General features: G+C 39.6%; 2 protein-coding genes across 4 annotated transcripts in view; both read left to right on the top strand.

Annotated features, from left to right (window-relative positions):
• LOC133839107 (protein AF-10) overlaps window positions 1-16399 on the top strand; it is a 31703-nt gene that overhangs the window by 6921 nt on the left and 8383 nt on the right. The window contains exon 1 of one of the 3 annotated variants that reach the window (XR_009894053.1): window positions 11376-13119. The exons of the other annotated variants lie outside the window; for them this stretch is intronic. The gene's annotated coding sequence lies outside the window, so the exon portion shown is untranslated. Of the gene's footprint in view, window positions 1-11375; window positions 13120-16399 lie in introns of those variants that run through there. 3 annotated transcript variants of the gene reach the window in all.
• LOC133839110 (muscle LIM protein Mlp84B) lies at window positions 1218-4429 on the top strand. The gene is given in 4 exon segments (XM_062270452.1): window positions 1218-1307; window positions 2542-3344; window positions 3346-3855; window positions 3857-4429. Coding segments are annotated over 3 exon segments (1476 nt in total). The 5' UTR covers window positions 1218-1307; window positions 2542-2690; the 3' UTR covers window positions 4169-4429.

The raw sequence follows: 16399 nt of genomic DNA, 5'->3' as shown, positions 1-16399 counted from the left end.
TGCAGACGAAGACGCTCAATTTTCTCCCGAGTTGCCGCATTCAAAAAGTTGACAATTTTCTAGCGCGCTCAGTCGAAAATCGTTGCTAATCGAAGCCAAAAGGCTCTAGTAAAATTAAGAAATCAACTAAAAATTTTATTGCGAAATTTTTATTATTACGAACGAAAAGTAAATATAGTATATAATAATAATATACACGCATACATTCAAAATACTGCATACACCTACTGCATAATTCATATATAGAATGAAAGTCGTGCAGTGCTCTGATAATATCGGTTAAAGCTGTTCACCAACAACAAAAAACAGAAAAAATGCATATGATGAAGTTTAATTTTAGAAGCGCCTTAAAAATTTGGCACACATTTTGACCACAACAGCAACAAAACCAACAACAACAGCAAACGCAGCAACAGAAGTAGCAACAAAAAAAGCAGGAAAAACGAACGAAAAAGCGAAGAAAAAATAAAATGTAGTTGGCTCCATTGGGGGAACGCATTTCCCACATACTCGTATTTATAGATCTGTTTTTTAGTGATGAAAAGCTTTTCGCCCAGGAGTAAAGAAAACTTCATACATATATCTACTATATGTATTTGGTGTGTGTGTGTGCGTGAGTGTGTGTGAAAACTTGAAAAATAGTTGGAGAAATTTTTGGTGTATTCCAAACACATCAATTAAACAAAAAAAAAAAATGTGCTGCAACTTTAACTGCAAATTGTAAACAAGATCTCACATTAATAGCAATTATTATGGTATTCAATTAGCTAATCATAGCTAATGATAGTGCAATTCGCAGCGCAAAGAAGTGTAGATAGAAGAGAATGCGAAAGAACAAATAAAAAAAGAAAAATAGAATTCATTTCGCACAACATTTTCGCCCTGTTACCGCATATAAAAAACAACTGAGAAACGGCCCGAAATGTGTGATGAAAATGAAAAACTTTTTCATGCGTGTGTGTGTGAGAGTGTGTGTAGAACAAGTTGAAAAACCACAGACGCCGTTGTCTGCCTTGAGATCCACACACACACACCCAACACACACTCGAAAGCAACACACACACACACAATAATATTTCCATCCCACTCTCTTGCGAGATATTAGCTGAACAAAAATTGTTCCGCATCTAAAGTTTCTCAAAATCAACTCAAAATGATTCGAAATACGAAAAATGAAAACGGAAAATGTAGGAAAAACTCAGCACCGTGTGCCGTGTGCACTCACAATTCTATAGATTAGTTTGCGTTGAGCAATCTTCCAGTTCAGTACTCGGTCTCTGTCGTGTGCGGTGTTGTGTATGGGATAGGTATAGTTTCCTCATATATTTAGGAACACGTATATATGTATATATATAGCACGATTTATATTTCTATATATATGTATGTATGTAGAAATGGTGACTATTAACCGATATTGCAGTTGCAACTAACTAACCCGCCCCGTGCAGTTATCATCAAGTAAACACAGCTCTTCATTTGCATCTAATCTAATCCACGGAAACGTCTCAAAACGAACTATAACGAATACTATGCAGATAGTGACTCAGACAGATCGGGAGAGAGATCGAGAGGATTATGTGTTTGTGTCATAGGGAGCTCTAGAGCGATCATATTTGCGGTCTATATGTATCTATCTATCTATCATACACCTGTGTTATTTTTATAAAACATTTCTCTCGAAATCCTCGATAGATACACAATTATTGCTCACGTTTTTGTTTGCAGCATTAAGAAATTAATTTTTCATTTTCAAGAATATTTCTTAGCTAAAGTGATCATTAAGAAATGTGTACTGTGCGTATACGTAATATTTGTGTATCTGGTTGGGTAATTTTCATTGAAAATATATTAGCATTAGCAACAAGATTGATTGACCGATTAAATAAAGCAAATTATGACGTGAGTTAAGGAGAGGACTGTTTTAGAACACGATTGTTAAGGAGAGAATTTGTTTAGTACATGATCGTTAAGGAGAGGACTGTTTTAGTACATGATCTTAAATCGATTTGTAGTCATGTGGAGAGTGATTGTTAGAAGTAATTTTAAAGATACCTTTTGAATTGTATTTACGAACAGACTTTAGTCCACATAGTTTTCTATTTTAGTGTGAAGGATCTCCAAATTCTATCAATTTATTTAGAACATGTACTAAAAGGTAGATTGAAAAGAGTTAGACACAAAAACAGAGCATTGTTATTAGTTTGAGCAGAATCAATAGGATTAGTTATATTAATACGTGTACTTAAGAGACAGATCTTGAAAGAGAACTATTAAAGTTTTAGTAGATAAGAGGAATACACAAACAAAACACACATCTCCACTCTCTCACTCACGAATTTGGAGTACAGACTTTAGATCAGTTACTTTTCCGTCTCATTTAGCGCTTAAATCATCATCGATCACGATCACCAGATCATACCAACAACGATCACCAACAAAACAACAACCACTGCAACACAGCTTTCGCTTCAGCTTTCCCAGTTCAGCTTCTTGCCACGGCCGACGACGATGTTCAATTCTGCTCTCTGTTTGCACTTTCAGATAATAAGCATAATATACCACATAGATACAGATACAAATAGTCGCGGTTAAAGCTCAATTTGTTGCCATCCAAAAGAAACAAAAAGGATTACGATATATACAAATAAATATTCATACACAATCATTAGAAAAAGCAAAAATATAACAGAATGCCACTGCAAGTGATTGAATCCCCAAAATGCCCGCGTTGCAGCAAGAGTGTATACGCCGCCGAGGAGCGTCTCGCCGGCGGTTATTCATTCCACAAGAATTGCTTCAGGTGCTCCATGTGCAACAAATCCTTGGACTCCACCAACTGCACCGAGCACGAACGTGAGCTGTACTGCAAGGTCTGCCATGGCCGCAAATACGGACCCAAGGGCTACGGCTTTGGCACCGGCGCCGGCACACTCTCCATGGACAACGGTGCACAGTTCCAGAACGGTGGCGATGCGGTGAGGAATGGAGCTCGCATGGAGCCACGTGCCATTGCCCGGGCACCCGATGGCGAGGGTTGTCCTCGTTGCGGTGGCTTCGTCTATGCAGCCGAACAGATGTTGGCCCGTGGTCGCAGCTGGCACAAGGAGTGCTTCAAGTGCGGCACCTGCAAGAAGGGTCTCGACTCGATCCTGTGCTGCGAGGCACCCGACAAGAACATCTACTGCAAGGGCTGCTATGCCAAGCAGTTCGGACCCAAGGGCTATGGCTACGGTCAGGGCGGTGGCGCTCTGCAATCCGATTGCTATGCCAACGATGAGGGTGCCCCGCAAATGCGCGCAGCCATCGAGGTCGATAGGATTCGTGCTCGTCCAGGTGAGGGTTGCCCCCCGTTGCGGTGGCGCCGTCTTCGCTGCCGAGCAGAAGCTGTCGAAGGGTCGCGAGTGGCACAAGAAGTGCTTCAATTGCAAAGACTGCCACAAGACGCTCGACTCGATCAATGCCAGCGATGGTCCCGATGGCGATGTCTACTGCCGCACTTGCTACGGCAAGAAGTGGGGACCTCATGGCTATGGCTTTGCCTGTGGCTCCGGTTTCCTGCAGACCGATGGCCTGACCGAGGATCAGATCAGCGCCAGTCGTCCCTTCATCAACCCGGACACCACCTCGATCAAGGCTCCCGAGGGTGAGGGTTGCCCCCGTTGCGGTGGCGCTGTGTTTGCTGCCGAACAGCAGCTGTCCAAGGGCAAGATGTGGCACAAGAAGTGCTACAACTGCACTGATTGCCACCGCCCCCTGGACTCGGTGCTGGCCTGCGATGGCCCCGATGGCGACATCTACTGCAAGGCCTGCTACGGCAAGCGCTATGGACCCAAGGGCTTTGGCTACGGTCATGCCCCCCACATTGGTCTCCACCAGCGGTGAATCGACCATTCAATTCCCCGACGGTCGTCCACTGAACGGACAGCGCACCTCGGGCGGTTGCCCTCGCTGTGGTTTCGCCGTCTTTGCCGCCGAACAGATGATCAGCAAGAGCCGCATCTGGCACAAGCGTTGCTTCTACTGCTCCGATTGCCGCAAGTCTCTGGACTCGACGAATCTCAACGATGGACCCGATGGCGATATCTATTGCAGATCCTGCTATAGCCGCAATTTCGGACCTAAGGGTGTGGGCTACGGATTGGGCGCGGGCGCTTTGACAACGTTCTAAAATGCGAATGCAACGAATGCATCAGCAGCAACAATGCGAATTTAATTTAATTAAATTTATCAATAATATCCGTAATGAAGAGAGGGCAACAGTAGCAATTGTTCCAATACATTTTGTTAAAATCTATCCCAGAAACTAATCTATCTTATTCACAACACTAGCTAACTTAGTAGTCTTCGGTTTCGGTTTTTCCAACGATTTTTTGATGAACGAAATGTCTTAGGTTATGTGAGATAATAAGCTTTATGAACAAAAAAACAACTATAAAAATCCAACAAAAAGAACAAAAAAATAAAAGAAAATTTTCAAAAACCTAAAAAAAAAACAAACAAACAAACAACATTAATGACGTTCAGAACTTACGAAAACAAATTAATACGAATCTTAACATTTCGAACGCTTTAACTTTAACTAACGAATCAAACTACCGACAATGGCAAAGGCTAAAAAAACAAAAAGAAAAAAACCCCCAACAAAAAAAAAAGAAAGAAAGTAATACAGGCTAACATTGGGTACAGTTGTGCAGCGTAAGCTAAAGTTGTTATCGATTGGCGCCAAACTGCAAACTGTACCTGGTAGAGAGAGACTATCAGATAACACAAAAAGGAAGCGAGAGCGAGCGAACTGCAGTTTCGACTTCGATTTCGATAAAAACCAAAAATCAATGTGTAATATGCTCCAATATCGAACCAAACGAGCTATTGCTCAATTGAATATGTTTATATGATTATGATAAATGATAATAATATATATATATTGATGATGATGTTGAATATGAAGATGATGATATATGTATGTATATTTAGCTTATTTAGTTTTTTTTGTATCTTATAAGTACTTTCGAATTCTTGCAAATATTCGTTTAATTTCTTTTCTAATTCATGAGCAAATTCATTCACGCTCTATATACAACACACATAACATCCAATAATATATATGCCCCAGTGGGTTCCATGAAAAAAACAACAACAACAACCTCACAATTTTCTTTTTGGAATTTTCAATGTGTTTTCAGAAAATTTGTTGTACAATTATGTTTTTTTTTATTATTGAAATACCTGTATAAAATTCATTTGCATTTGGGGGGCTGGCTAGTGGGTGGGATGGATGCGTTGTTTTTCCTAGTTTTCTTCGGTTTTTCTCGAGATTGAGCCATCGCATATGATCTATATTTAGCGTCCGACCGATCGACCGACTTCGTGAGCAATATAATTGCTCAACATACATACGCGCAAAGTTTTCTAGAAGTTACACCCAACGATGTGTGTGTACATATGAGCTGCTCGTTTTCTATGTATGTATGTCTCGACGATTGCTCAAGAAAAAAGCATACGAAATGTTCCATAACCGATCTGATATAGTCTAAATATAAATATGATGCTAATATGCTGTCCTCTCCCCAAAGAGAGCTGGGGAAAAAAGCTTCGCTCTTTCACTCAAGAGCGTGCCGTGTTTGTTTATTGCAATCTATAGATAAAACTCTACCGATTCCCTATGCCACGTGCTTGTTTATGCTTCAGTTCGAGGTAGTTCTCTTAAAAAATTGACAATTACGCTCTTGAGCACTTTTTATACGATATTTTTTTTAGGATTTTTAGTTTGGAAATGAAATGGAATTCGTGTCATGTTATGTTCTTGTCGTGTTTTTCAAAAAAAAATATAACAAAAAAAAAACACTTTCAACTAATCGACATTTGACGTTTTGTCGGCGTCATCACCCCAAATACGCTTAAAAATATTCGCATTGCTGTAAATACTTAGTCTATGCAATGCCACATTGTCCTTATACTCTACTTAATAAATAAAAAGTGGGTGTATTAGTTCATAGTGTTAAAACCAGCAAAGAAAGATGAACAAATGTTTGTTTTCAATAATAAATTTCAGTGTTAACTTTTCAGCAGTTATATCTTAAAATATCAATTTTTAGTATATTATTGTGTCCTATGCTAATTCCTAAATTCTAAGGAAGTATTTTATTTTGGGATCAAATTCTATCGAAGTATTTTTCGGATTTCTTGGACTATAAGAACACATGGAAAACAACTTATTTCGAGCAAACCTCATATTCTGGCAAAGAAAGATGAATGAATGTTTGTTTTGAATAATAAATTTTAGTATTCACATTTTGGTAGTAATTTCCTTTAATATTAGTTTTGGTATAGTATTGTAGAAAATGCCTGATTTTAAGGAAGTATTTCATTTTAAAATTTTACGTATTTCTTTTTAGTATTTTATCATCAGATTAAATATCAGATCATAACCTAGTATTTTTCGGATTTCTTGTACTATATAATAGGGAAAACAACTTATTTGGACCAAACCTCATATTATGGCAAAGAAAGATGAAAAATGTTTGTTTCATATAATAAATTTCAGTATTAAGTTTTTGGCAGTAATTTCCTTTAATATTATTTTTTGGTATATTCTTATCTAAAATACCTGATTCTAAGGAAGTATTTAATTTTGAGATTTCCGGTATTTCATTTTAGTATTTTATCGAAGAAAATATCAGATTCTAACTTTTGTAAGTATTTTCCAGATTTCTGGTATTGTTTTTATAGCGTAGAGAATAACAGATTGTAAGTAATTAATAAATACTATTGCTTAGAGAAGAATTGAGCATAGTTGTTACAATGAATGTTGTATTCTTCTGTTGTTCACAACAAAAGACTGCAGGGTATCGTTTCCTCCATCATCAACTTAATCACATAGACAATTATTTATTGTGTTTTTCTAATGACGTTGACCACGAATAGTTGACGTTGCCATGCCAGGCATACGATGTCATATATTATATTCTTAAAATTTTTTCAATACACAAACAACAAACCAACATATATTGTGAAGAAAAATAAATAAAATTGTCTGAGGTCGCCCGCAACCAGGTGTGTTTGTAGAGTGTGTTGGGTTATTCATCCGTTCGTTCGCTTGTTGATCGTTGTTCGGTTTTTAGCTCTTCGATACGTAGCTATGCTACTATATTTATAGACCTTCCTAGTCACCGTCTATTTCGGATTGATTCGTTTTTGAAATTTTTGCACATATGACACATGCATCGCACAGATGAAAAATCTCTTAACATTTTTCCAATTGATAAACAACAATTTTCAGGCATTGGCGCGATGACTACAGTGATGAGCTCTAAATATAGTTTATATTGTACATAAGTATATATAATTATACGTTGCTTTTGGCTTTAATTAATCTTTAATATCTTGTGATCGCTGGTGCGAATGGATTTATGCGTTGAAATATGTAAATATCTTTCGATATGTATTAAAGCTAAATTGGATCAAAACTTGTATATAAATCAAAAGCAAAAATGTGGAAATGTCCGAAGATTTTTAATCTGAAAAATCAAAGGAAAATTTAAAATGCTGTTTAATATAAAAATTCAGCTGATTTATGTTGAAAGTGTTGTAATATTTCCTTAAATTTTCTCAAGGTGTAAAAAAACTGTATGTCTTAGCGACTTCTTATCTATGTCTATAAATCATAGTCATCAATTTCATTTACTGTTCATGTCTGGCATTGAAGTGCACGTCTTCAGTTGATATTGATGACAATTACGTGAAAACATTGCATTTAATGGCCAAATTATTGATTTGCCATTACCAAATTTTCGCCGCACGAGCTGAATTGTTGCTTGTTGTTGGAACCTTTCCAAAAAGGTGTCGCTTCGATGGGTTGGCAACAAATTGAAAATTCCAAAATTGCAATTCATATTTTATTTTCCACAACTACCACACATTTATTGTCTAAAACAGCGGGTGGTTGGGTTTGAGTTAGAGTTTGAAAAGTGAAAACAAAATAATAGCAATCAACGGAAGGACTTCATGCTGTGTTGTTTAGTGTACATTTTGTTGTTGTTGTTGTTGTTGTTGGTGGTGTCAAACTGGGTGGTGGGTGATAATTTATAAAAATTGTCACCCGTGACTATTCACAATTACGAACGCCTGTCAAAAATCATATAAGAACTGCTGATGCATGTGATGTGTGTGAATCGTTCAGAATTCTGGCTAAAGCTAAAAAGTGTGTGCGTTATTTGCTTCGCTTTATGACAGTGGCTCATCATAAAGTGTATTTGCTTGCCGGCTTAACTGATTCCCTCTAAATGGTCATAAACATAAAACATTTCGACAAATAGTAGTCTTCCTGAAGCAATTAATTTTCTGCCATACTTCGTTTTGCAGGAGGGACCTTAAGTTGTCAGGTCAACCGGCAACAAAATCAACACCTTTTTTTTTTTGTTGTGTACTGTGGGTGCAAATGCGCCGTTGTATCGTATGTTTGCCTTCCTACTTAGGTACGACACGTGTCCCGTGGTGTGTGTTTTATTGCCATAACAATTTTTTCATATTGCTTTTATTACTTCTTACCTTCTTTTTTTTGGTAGTGCAACTGTCAGAGCTCAGATGAAATTCGAAATTAAGTCAATTGCTTAACAGCAGATACTTTTTCAACATAATGTTAATGCTAACAGCGCCGGCTTTCAACGTCTCTCGCGCACTGTTAACCCCATTTGGTTAATGTAAAGCCTTAACAGCTGTTCCCCATTTGGTTAATGTAAAGTCTTAACAGCTGTTCTTGCTCTACTCTTGAAACTCTTCCCACCCACCCTTTTGGACTAAGCAAATATTTAATGGTTGACATTTTCGAATATTACTTGATCTTTCAAATGTATTTGCTTAGTCATAGCCCCTTTTATTATTTTTTAACATTTTTTGTTTATTGATAATGTGCATACACGAAATGAGTTTATTCAGTGTCGTGTGCACAGTCAAAACGCTGCCTGGCCAAATATTTACACGCTTTTATGCTCTGTTTACTCCTGGGAGCCTGTTGCCCGCTGCCTGCTGCCTGTTGTTTTGAAGTTTAATGACCCCAACTCCTGATTGCCCTCAGACCCATTAACTCTAATGCATCACAAGCACCTGTCTGGTTCTGGAGATCTGCAAGTGGTTCGTCTGGGCCATATTAATTCATATTACTTGCTTCAAGTTTTATGTGTGTAGTATGTGTGTTAATTAAGCTTTGTCAAATTGATGAAAATTTCTTTTGTTGTCAAAGTAACCACCACAACAACATCAACAACCACACTGTTGGTTATTAAAATTAATTCCTTGGCTTACAACAATGCGGCGCCATTATTGTGCTCTTTGCCACCTTTTTTGATTTGATTACCGACAACTGTTAGAGGAGCGGAGGGAGGGGGAGTGGAGTAAGGGGAATTCAACCAACCGTTGGCTATGCAACGGCAATGTTTGTGCCGTTCCCATTTCCATCCATTTCCAAGTCGGTTTCTTGTTGTTTGTTTTGTAAAACAGGCACGTTCACCGTCGCTCCACCTCCTCCTACTCCTCCGCGTTCTCTTGGTCGCCCAGGTAAATGCCACTTAACGTTATTTTGTTGTGTTTTTTCTTCTTTGATTTCTACCCCATGATTTTTCGGGCTTTGTGTTTCCACATTTATTTGCATCGCAAATTATGCTGCCTCTCTCGGTCTCAGTCTCAGTCTTCCAGCTGCAATGATTCCTCTTCTGCTTTTTATTTATTGGCAATTGCAAACGTCTGGTGGTCACAGGTTTGTTGCGTGTCTCCTCTGACGTCGCATCATCCTCCTGTAAACATCGTCTTACAATTCAATTATTTTTCATTTTCCTGTTTTGTCTTCTTCACTGTCTGGCTAGCATACTAAAAACAACAACAACAATAGCAGCAGGGAAATTAACCTGCATACAGCACCCGCCCCCGTTGACAGCATTGCATAAAACACACAAACACACTCACACACACATACACGCAGAATAAATACGGAGAGAGTATGAAAGAGTATCACATTGTTGTTGTTATATGTTGCAATGAGTTCTCTCGCTCTTGGGCGGTCGCTCTCGCAAACGCTCTCTTCCCTTACGCTCACGCGCAGCCCAAACTGTTCCCAAAAGATGTGAATGACTGTGAACAGTTTGCACACCTTAAAATATATTTTCAACAATAATATTAAGCACACAAACAATTAAGTAAGTTCATATCATTTCCTGTGATTTCGTGTTTTCTATTATTCTTTGCCCTCTCCTTTTCACATTTTGTTTTGCTAAGCTTTTCGTTGATTTCGTTTCCTGGTCATTTAAAGCAAAAGCTGTCTGTCTGCATTGATAACATTGTCATCACCGCTGTTATTGCTGTTGTTATTGTAGCCGTATTTATTACAACATCAACAGCATTACGACATGCGCTGCATGTTAGAGCTTGCAGTTGTATGAGTGTATGTGCATTGATATTTGTGTGTGGTTTAAGCGACTGTGAAAGATTCACTTTTACGCGTTCTGTTTTGTGATACGCTGCCCAGCAAACATTTCGATCGAATTACAGACTGATTAATATAATAAACTTTAGTTACTACATTGTTAAATAAATTTAATTTTTCCAGTAAAACAATTTTATATAAGCGGTTCTCTAGAAGCAAGATTATTCAGAGCTACTAAATTAATCTCGGAAACGCATAAATAAATAATAATTCGAGGATTTCCCCCTAATCAGAACTATACGTATTAAGACTTTGCGTCACTGAACCTTATCGCTGTGCTCTCCACTTTGCTTACTGGGTGACGTTTTTCCAGTTAACTTTTGCTTGTACGCCTATGTAAGTTTGTATGTAGATACATCTGTATGTTATTTTTATGCTGTCGCCGAGTTCGAGTTCTTATGCGCTTCATTTTGTTTGTGTACACGTCGCTGTCGTTCGTTGTATTGGTGTTGGTGCGTGTCTGGTCTACGTGCAGACATAACATGCAATACATACAAACAAACATACGTACATACGTCAATAATCCCCCCTGAAAACCGGCTGCAGATAACAACAACAACAACAGTAGCGCTCGGCGCTTTTCTCTCTCACTTAATACTCACGTACCCAGTGGGATTTCTGTTACTGATTAGAGAACAAACTGTCCTCACATCCCAAACAAATTTTCCTCAGAAGTATGAGTTAATTAATGTTATTCATATTGATCTCCGTAATTATTGTCAATGTTCAATGTACGTTTCGTATGCTCTATAAGGTTTAAGAGCAATGCCCAACCACCACCACACTTGCATTTGAGAAACAACCACACAGAGCAGCGACGAATTCATCGCTTGTGTTGCCGTTGGGTCATGTTTGCGTGTGCTACTGCAGCAACAAAAACCGTCGACGGAGAGCAGAGTTTAGTACAACTCCGCACGGCCAGCAACCCACAACACTGTAGCGGCCGCTGTCTTGTTCTGCTTTCGGTTCGGTTTTTTTAAGTTGTCGTTTTTTGTGTATGCATAAAAGGTGCATGTGTATTCGTACTTTTTATATGCATTGTTGCAAGCCTGGCCTTATGTTTTTTGTGTAATTCGTAATTGTTCGTCGTTGTTGCAATTTGTTAATTCATTAAATGCAATCATTGCAAATACATCGCGCGTAAACAGTGCACTATTTTATGGCCATCAGTGTTGTGAGCAGCAGAAGTCACAGCAAAAAAAAGTTGTTTTTCGTGTATGAAGAAAACTGCTCAAAATATTACTCGTTCACGTGGCCAGCTAAGCACATGTTTTAAATGCTGCCCGAAAAAAAGCTAATTTCCAACTAAAAGAAATTCAATTTGTGTGTTTTTGTGTGTGGTTTTGGTTGGAGCCAAAAGAAAAAAGTAGAAAATAAAACGATTTGACGACGAGTCTCTCTGTGCTGTGCTGTGCAGTGTGCGCCAGAGTGAGAAAGAGTGCGCGTCTTTTACGCTAAACACCGAGTGAGAGAGGAGCGGAGAGAAGGAAAGAGGGAGAGCCAAAGCCAGCCCAGTCGCCGCCACGCAAGTTATTCACCCCAACAACAACAACAGAAGCATCAGCAGCAGCTACGCACACACACATTCACAGTTGGCTCTCCGTATGCGGCCCGTGATTTTGTATGGGTGTGCGTGCGTGTCTGTCCGTGTCGGTGTCGGTGTGTTTATGCGTGTGTGTGTGTGTGAATGTGATTTGAAGTAAAAAAAAAAATAAGAAAAAGAACAACAGCCCAAAGAGCATACAAAATAATAATATTGAAAACGAATCAACAACAATTGGAAACAGAAGAGAGCGAGAAACTCAGAAAGCGAGAGAGAGAGCGATAAAAGTGGAGAACAGAGACTGAGATTGACAGTAAGACGACGGCGACGACTATGCTGCCATTCGGCTAATCACAGTGAACAAAACAAAATTGACGCTAAAAGAACAGTCGAAAAGCGAGCAGAGAACGTGAACCTGGCTTGCAGCCAAAAACCGAAGAAGTCGAAGTCTAAACTGTGATCACACAACAACACAAACACACTCTTATACACATACACACAGTGAATACTAAACACAATGATGATGATGGACACATTGGATGCCCAGCCCATGGATGTGGCGCCTGCTGTGGCTGTGGCAGCCACCACAGTTACAGTTAACAGCACTCTGGACTTTACGGCCACCATGGTTAGCATGGCAGCGACAGCAGAGAGCAACAACAACAATAGCAATAACAACAACAATCACATGGAGGTCGCTGATTACAAGGAGCATCGCAAGAATAAGAAAAAGAAGCGCGAAAAGCGTGAAAAGGATAAGGAACATCGTCACAAACATCGCGAACATCGTGAACATCGCCGGCATCGTGATCGTGATCGGGAACGTGATCGCGATTCATCCTCGCATCATCAACAGCACCAGCATCAGAGTCATCACCATCAGAACAGTAGCCAGCACTCGACATCCGCCTCATCATCCCCATCATCCGCCTCGACGACGCCATCGGCGACCATTGAATATGTTGGCGGCTCAGCATCGGCGTCGCCATCGTATCTAGGCGCCAGTGGAGGTGCCGCAGGAGCAACTCTGGCCGGAGGAGGAGGCGGTGCTGCAGCCACCACATACCCGCACAATTTAAAAATACGTTTCCTGCTATCCGGGGTAAGGAGAAAGAAATCTCTCGAGATTATGCTACAGGTCGGCGCCCTTCTTGCAAGCCAAACTGTTTGCATCTATTTTGGGGCAATTTTATGGAGTCTGTGTCAAGATGTGGCAGCCGCCACACGAGACAAGACTCGACAGCTGGCAATGTGCTAGAGAAACTGCAACTCATCGGGTTGTAAAACTAAGGGAAAAAATGATATTTGATCTCTTTTCTGTAGCTTTGACTGATGTTTTAGTCTTCTAATTACTACCCTTTTTTTTATAAAGTCTATCAAATTACTTAGGCTGCTCAAAATGGAACTCAACATTATGAAAACATGCTTGTCATTTTGATTTCTGATTCATTTAAATATCATGGAAATATATGTGAGGTCTTAAAATTCTCAGCTGTTGATCAGGTTAATGTCCTGATTAAATAATGGAAGCTTAAGATGCAAAGAATTTAAAGATTACTTACGTTTATTCAGAAAATATATATAAATATATAGATAATATATACAGTCTCAGTGATTTAGTACCACTCACTAAATCTAAAATTCCCTTGAAGCATATGTAAATTGGATGCATTGTAAATCATAGGAAAAGGGACATGAATTAATGTGCTAGATTTGAATTCCACCCAAAGGCCCTTCAGCTTTATTACTACAGACAGTCGAGTATTACTTATGGAGTTGATTTCTGGTTTGCTTTCAAACAATTTGCATAAAAGATTGTGTGGCAATGTGAGGCATGCCACTTGCGACATGCCAAATGGCTGGCCAGATGTTGCAGCTTGTTCAACTGTGATGTGCACACGCGAAGTCTTTGACACTCCATCAATAATTGAGGCGCATTATTCATGCAACTGTGTTGCACCTGCACCCTCTGCCAACTGCATGATGATGTCCTGTAAGCATGCCACCACCTGCCACTTGCCACAGCGCAAAACAAAAGAAATGCAACGAGTGGGGCGCATTGCAATTATAATGACATTCGAACGGGATCCCCAAGAGAAAGATATAGGAGTATCTCTGTATGTTATGTGTGTTCGAAGCGGGCGATTATTGATTAGTGTAAGTGGCATTTAAGGCGGGCTCAGCTGCTGCCCCGCAGTTCAAAAGGGTCGCAGACAGCTGTTCACTTTGCTTCAGGATAAGTTTTATTCCCTGTTTTCTGTTTCTGTTTTTTGCGCGCGTACTCTCAAGGATAACTTATTGTACCGTCTTCACATATATCCTGTGGCAGTCTTTAAAAAAGATGAGAAACAACAAGAACATCGTTGTGTGGCACGTTTGTGCTGCCTAGTTTACGACAGCTGCCACAATCCAAGAGCAGAGAGCTACCCCGAGTTTCTTTGTCCTGTTGCTGCGGCTTCCTGGCGGCTGATTGATCCTGCTTTCGATCTTGTTACAGCTGCCTTCTGAGACTCAGGTCTTCAGGTACACGCGGGACACAAGGTCTTCGACTTTTCTTATGTTTACTCTTGTTTTTTTTCGTATTCTTCTTTGCTGCTGTCAGTCTTCAATTGACATAGGAGCTCAGCAGCTTGCAACAGGCGAACTATTTCTCACAGAGATTAGCTTATCCCCATTTTCTTAGCAAGTCATGCATAAGACTTTAAGGAAATAATGGATTTCTTAATTTCGTAAATTGTTTTTCGTTTTCTAGGTAATTATAATCCTTTTATTTACTTATCTGGAGCTACAGATAGAATCAAATTAAGGTATTGTTATTTAAATATGGAGTGTACAAATAAATTTCAAATGCTCCATCAAATAAAGAAAAGACTTTATTTAATTTGACATTTATTTTGAGTAGACAAAAGAACTCAATGATGTATTAAAAATTAACTGTATTGAATCTTATTATACCAATGGGGAGAGTTGAAGGAAATTTAAAATGTAAATTCGGAAAACTCAAATGTACAAATACAAACAGTATCGAGTTCTCCCCCACAATTTTTTAATAGACTTCATTCGAAGTCACAGTCGTTGTGTTCCAATCAGCCGTCGATGTCGTTTATTTCAATTTGCGATAGACAGCATTTAATGTCCTCAATGTTTGTATGTGGCACGTTTGCGTTTTTGCGAAATTCCTGCCACACAATGGCAAGGACAAGGACAAGGACACAACCCTTTTTCCGTTGCGTGTTGTGAGTCGACTACGACAATTACCCGCGACATCAAATCGCATTGGATCGGATCGGATGGAGGGTTCAACAAAAAAATCAGGCTGAGAGCAGCAGAGAAGCAACCACGGGGCATCAGACACACGCTAATATAATATTTATAGTTGGTATTTTGTTTCCGGCCGCCGCTCTTATTGAATTTGTAGCTCTGCGTGGCAATAAAATAAGAATTTACAAAAATTGAAATATTGTCGTCGTCGACGGGAAGGAAGTGAAGAGAGTGAGAATTCAGTGAGTAAAACGATTCCCGAATTCGAAATGCAAATCACGCAAATGTCGCAAAAAAAAAGGGGTTGTTGTTGCTGGGCCCATTAGCCACTCCAGCAACAGGATAATAATCAGCGATACTCAATGGCAGCCATTGTTTCAGCTGCAGCTGTCACACAGAGGAACTTTTCATAGAACTCTTTTTGACCGTGAAACAGAAAACTCAGAATTTGAAGAATGTCTTCGCTTTATTTTTGACAAGCAACTACTCTCCATTGATTTATTGTCCAGGGTCTTTTCTCTTGACCCAAATCTAATGAGCCATGAAGGTGTTTACTCGAAATTCGACACTATTTCGGGCCGAGCAACAGGCGGGAAGTTCCACACTTTAGCCAGGTAGTCAGCGGTTAAACAGCAGCAATATTTCTTAATTCTCTGATTGGAATTGTAAGAGCGACAGGGTGGCAACGCCGCAGTGCGAGCTGCATAGTTTTTGTCTACGTGACTAAACTACAACAACAATGACAGGCGAGCAAGCTACTGCACCCCCACCACCCAAATAAACAACAATCCTCTCACGCATCGAGCAAAGAGAGAGAGAGAGCGCGAGAAGAGTCGAGCAACTCTCTGTGTGCGTGCGTGAGACCGAATGAGAGCATGAGAACGGATCGGGTGGTGGTCTCTCCTTTTAGCTGTTCCCAGTCAGCGTCTGTTGCTTTTGCTCTTTATTGTTTTGTGCATTAGCTGCAAGTAACATTTGCTGTCTCACATGCACACACACAATGCATTGAGGCGAGTGCATATGGCAGCATATGGGAAAACCACAAAATAAAATAAGAATAAGAGAGAGAAAAAACTTGCCCATTGTGTTGCAGCAGCAGTCGCATTTGTTGCCCTCGCCGA

This window comes from Drosophila sulfurigaster, chromosome 2R, assembly GCF_023558435.1.
Source record: "Drosophila sulfurigaster albostrigata strain 15112-1811.04 chromosome 2R, ASM2355843v2, whole genome shotgun sequence".
Lineage (NCBI taxonomy): Eukaryota > Metazoa > Arthropoda > Insecta > Diptera > Drosophilidae > Drosophila > Drosophila sulfurigaster.
This window is presented reverse-complemented; position numbering and strand designations above follow the sequence as displayed.